The sequence below is a fragment of the Blennius ocellaris genome (genome assembly GCF_963422515.1).
Source record: "Blennius ocellaris genome assembly, chromosome: 11".
NCBI classification, from domain to species: domain Eukaryota; kingdom Metazoa; phylum Chordata; class Actinopteri; order Blenniiformes; family Blenniidae; genus Blennius; species Blennius ocellaris.
The window spans coordinates 29,754,904-29,758,874 of NC_137660.1; the positions used below are offsets into that span (position 1 = coordinate 29,754,904).

Here is a 3,971-nt window from a genome sequence, read left to right on the forward strand (position 1 = left end):
GGATTACTTCAGTACTGAAAGTACAACGTGAAGTCGTGTGTCGATGATGTTCACACGTCTGGATTACTGTCATGCTGCTGTGAGCCGTCAGTCAGTGGGAGGAAGATGCTCTATAATCTGGATTAGAGGAGGAAGATGTTCTATAATCTGGATTAGAGGAGGAAGATGCTCTATAATCTGGTGTTAGAGGAGGAAGATGCTCTATAATCTGGTGTTAGAGGAGGAAGATGCTCTATAATCTGGTGTCAGGGGAGGAAGATGCTCTATAATCTGGATTAGAGGAGGAAGATGCTCTATAATCTGGTGTTAGAGGAGGAAGATGCTCTATAATCTGGTGTTAGAGGAGGAAGATGCTCTATACTCTGGTGTCAGAGGAGGAAGATGCTCTATAATCTGGATTAGAGGAGGAAGATGTTCTATAATCTGGATTAGAGGAGGAAGATGCTCTATAATCTGGTGTCAGAGGAGGAAGATGCTCTATAATCTGGATTAGAGGAGGAATATGCTCTATAATCTGGATTAGAGGAGGAAGATGCTCTATAATCTGGTGTTAGAGGAGGAAGATGCTCTATAATCTGGTGTTAGAGGAGGAAGATGCTCTATAATCTGGTGTCAGAGGAGGAAGATGCTCTATAATCTGGATTAGAGGGGAAGATGCTGTATAATCTGGATTAGAGGAGGAATATGCTCTATAATCTGGATTAGAGGAGGAAGATGCTCTATAATCTGGTGTTAGAGGAGGAAGATGCTCTATAATCTGGTGTTCGGGGAGGAAGATGCTCTATAATCTGATGTTAGAGGAGGAAGATGCTCTATAATCTGGAATTAGAGGAGGAACATGCTCTATAATCTGGTGTTACAGGAGGAATATGCTCTATAATCTGATGTTAGAGGAGAAGATCCTCTATAATCTGGATTAGAGGAGGAAGATGCTCTATAATCTGACGTTAGAGGAGGAAGATCCTCTATAATCTGGATTAGAGGAGGAAGATGCTCTATAATCTGGTGTTAGAGGAGGAAGATGCTCTATAGTCTGGATTAGAGGAGGAAGATGCTCTATAATCTGGTGCTAGAGGAGGAAGATGCTCTATAATCTGGTGTTAGAGGAGGAAGATGCTCTATAATCTGACGTTAGAGGACGAAGATTCTCTATAATCTGATGTTAGAGGAGGAAGATGCTCTATAACCTGGAGTAGAGGAGGAAGATGCTCTATAACCCCCCCCCCCCCCCACCTGGGCCAGGTGAGCCTGCAGACAGCGGTGGCTGGCCCTCAGGTAGGCGGCGGTGAGGCGGTAGTGTGTCGGGACGCAGGCCTCCAGCAGGTGGCGCACCGTGTCCAGGGTCGGCCATGACGGCGTGCTGCAGAGCCGCCAGGTGTCCGGCCAGACCGGGACCCCGGGTGTGGAGGTAGGACACACTGCGGAACCGGGCAGAGACCGCCTCCTCCAGAACCTGGGGGGGGGGGGGGCTTTTTAAAAACAGCTTCGTCTCCATGGAAACGGGGGAAAATGCGACGTTCCTCAAACACTGAGGAAAAAAAGGGGGCGGAGCCTCTGCGGCGGTCCTCACCTGGAAGAAGTTGGTCCTCCAGCGGCGGGGGCGCCCGGGGGGCAGCGGGCCGCGCCCCGCCCCCGCCCCCCCCCCCACCCCCGCTCCTCCAGCAGCGCCCGGTCCAGGGCCTCCTCCCGCTCCACGATCCGCACCGCCGACACGAACGGCGTGGGGTTCTGCCGCGCCAGAGCCAGAGCGCTGCTTCACCACCGCCCACAGCTCCTTACCTGGGGGGGGGGGGGGGGGGGGGGGGGGGGGGGCGGAGTCAGGGAAGGGGGGGGCGGGGTCAACATGGAGACTCCTCCACCCATCAGAACCATCAGGCTGCTGCTCACCCAGAGCCTCCACCAGCTGCCCCCACCCCAGAGAAATACTGCTCCACCAGCTGCTGCTCCTCTGCACTCATCCCGCCCCCCGGTGACCCCGGTGACCCCGGTGACCCCCGGTGACCCCGGTGACCCCGACGACCCCCCGCAGCTGCCACAGGATGTCGTCTTGCCACCGCTCCAGGTCCGCGAGGCGGACGTGGGCCTCCAGCAGCCGGCGGGACTCCACCAGGCGCTCCGTCTCCAGCACCATGCTGCGCACTGCAGGAAGTAATAGATTACTGATACCGCCGCGTAATCTACTCCGTAAAAGGTTGAGTAACGCCAGAGGTCGTTGGTGACGGTACTTGTAACTTGAGTAGACTGAAGTGACAGGGGTCGGGGGTTCAGAGGAGAAACAAGTGGAGTGACATGTGTCGCCATGACACGCCCCCCCCCCCCCCCCCCCCCCCCCCCCCCCCCCCCCCCGCCCCCCCCTCACCGGCGTAGAGCCTGGGCAGGTTGCTGACGGCGGCCAGCAGGTGGCGGTAGCCGCCGGCCGCCTCCCGCAGCCGGTCCAGGGACTTCAGGCCGTCTGCGTTGGCGTCGGCCTCCAGGCCGGCGAGCCTCAGGGCCTCGGAGACGCCGCGCAGCTCCGCGCGGGGCGCCGCGCAGCTGCTGCAGGCCGCAGGCCACGCCCTCCAGGTACGACTGCACCATGGACTGCAAAACACCAGAGGTCACTGGGGTCACTGCCTCCGCCGCCGCCCAGGTACCGTATTCCCCGGACTAGCGGTCGCGCCGGCCCAGAACAAAACAGACAGACGGAGCAGCAGACGGAGCAGCAGACGGAGCAGACAGACGGAGCTGCAGACGGAGCAGACAGACGGAGCAGAAGACGGAGCAGCAGACGGAGCAGACAGACGGAGCAGAAGACGGAGCAGCAGACGGAGCAGACAGACGGAGCTGCAGACGGAGCAGAAGACGGAGCTGCAGACGGAGCAGCAGACGGAGCAGACAGACGGAGCAGACAGAGATGCAGACGGAGCAGCAGACGGAGCAGACAGACGGAGCAGACAGACGGAGCAGACAGAGATGCAGACGGAGCAGCAGACGGAGCAGCAGACGGAGCAGACAGAGATGCAGACGGAGCAGAGAGACGGAGCAGACGGAGCAGCAGACAGAGATGCAGATGGAGCAGCAGACGGAGCAGCAGACGGGAGCAGACAGACGGAGCAGACAGAGATGCAGATGGAGCAGCAGACGGAGCTGCAGACGGAGCAGAGAGACGGAGCAGACAGAGATGCAGATGGAGCAGCAGACGGAGCTGCAGACGGAGCAGAGAGACGGAGCAGACAGAGATGCAGATGGGAGCAGCAGACGGAGCAGACAGACGGAGCAGACAGAGATGCAGACGGAGCAGCAGACGGAGCTGCAGACGGAGCAGACAGACGGAGCAGCAGACGGAACAGCAGACGGAGCAGCAGCGCGGCGCCCCCACCTTCAGCCGGGTGTGGACGGAGGCGGTCCTCTGGCTCTCCCTCTTTCCGGTAGTGGCCCAGTCGCTCCAGCTGCTCCGGCCCACTGAAGACCCCCGACGCCCACTTCAGGGCGGCTCCACGGGCCAGACCCTCGGCCCGCTGAGCCTCCGGCCACACCTCTGGGGGGGGGGGTTCATTATAATGGTATAAATAATCTGAGGTTAGAGGAGGAAGATGCTCTATAATCTTATAGATTAATAACATAAATAAAACAGTGGAGTTTCCAGCCGTCAGTCTTTTGTTAGTTAAAGTCATTTAGAGCGTCTCTGTCAGAGGTGGTCATGGGATGCTGCCCCCCCCCCCCTCCCTCCCCCCCAGCCCCCCCCCCCCCCACTAAACAGAGCAGCTGATCCTCAGTAATGAGAACCGTCATTGAGAGCAGAACACGTGAACCTGACGAGTTCCACTGAGGAAACAAACCTCCTGTCAGCTCGGCAGGTCAAAGGTCAAAGGTCAAAGGTCACGTTTCTTCATCTCTTCCTTTCCTGTTTGTGTTTTTTTTTGCGTGTCGTTGTTGTTTCCTGCTCTCAATTTTGCATGTTTCTGTTTCCTGCTGCTGTTTTTGAGTCTTTC

The 3,971-nt window shown here is 57.6% G+C and overlaps 1 protein-coding gene across 1 annotated transcript in view; it reads right to left on the minus strand.

Moving 5' to 3' along the window:
• The window catches only part of exoc3l1 (exocyst complex component 3-like 1), a gene marked incomplete at its 5' end in the record, with an annotated part of 12,369 nt that overhangs the window by 7,532 nt on the left and 866 nt on the right, over window positions 1–3,971 (minus strand). Inside the window, 12 exon segments of the mRNA XM_080504835.1 lie at window positions 1,234–1,341; window positions 1,343–1,453; window positions 1,571–1,620; window positions 1,623–1,755; window positions 1,757–1,779; window positions 1,888–1,909; window positions 1,911–1,958; window positions 1,961–2,139; window positions 2,360–2,519; window positions 2,521–2,580; window positions 3,359–3,403; window positions 3,405–3,517. Coding sequence (XP_080360961.1) covers window positions 1,234–1,341; window positions 1,343–1,453; window positions 1,571–1,620; window positions 1,623–1,755; window positions 1,757–1,779; window positions 1,888–1,909; window positions 1,911–1,958; window positions 1,961–2,139; window positions 2,360–2,519; window positions 2,521–2,580; window positions 3,359–3,403; window positions 3,405–3,517 — 1,052 coding nt within the window.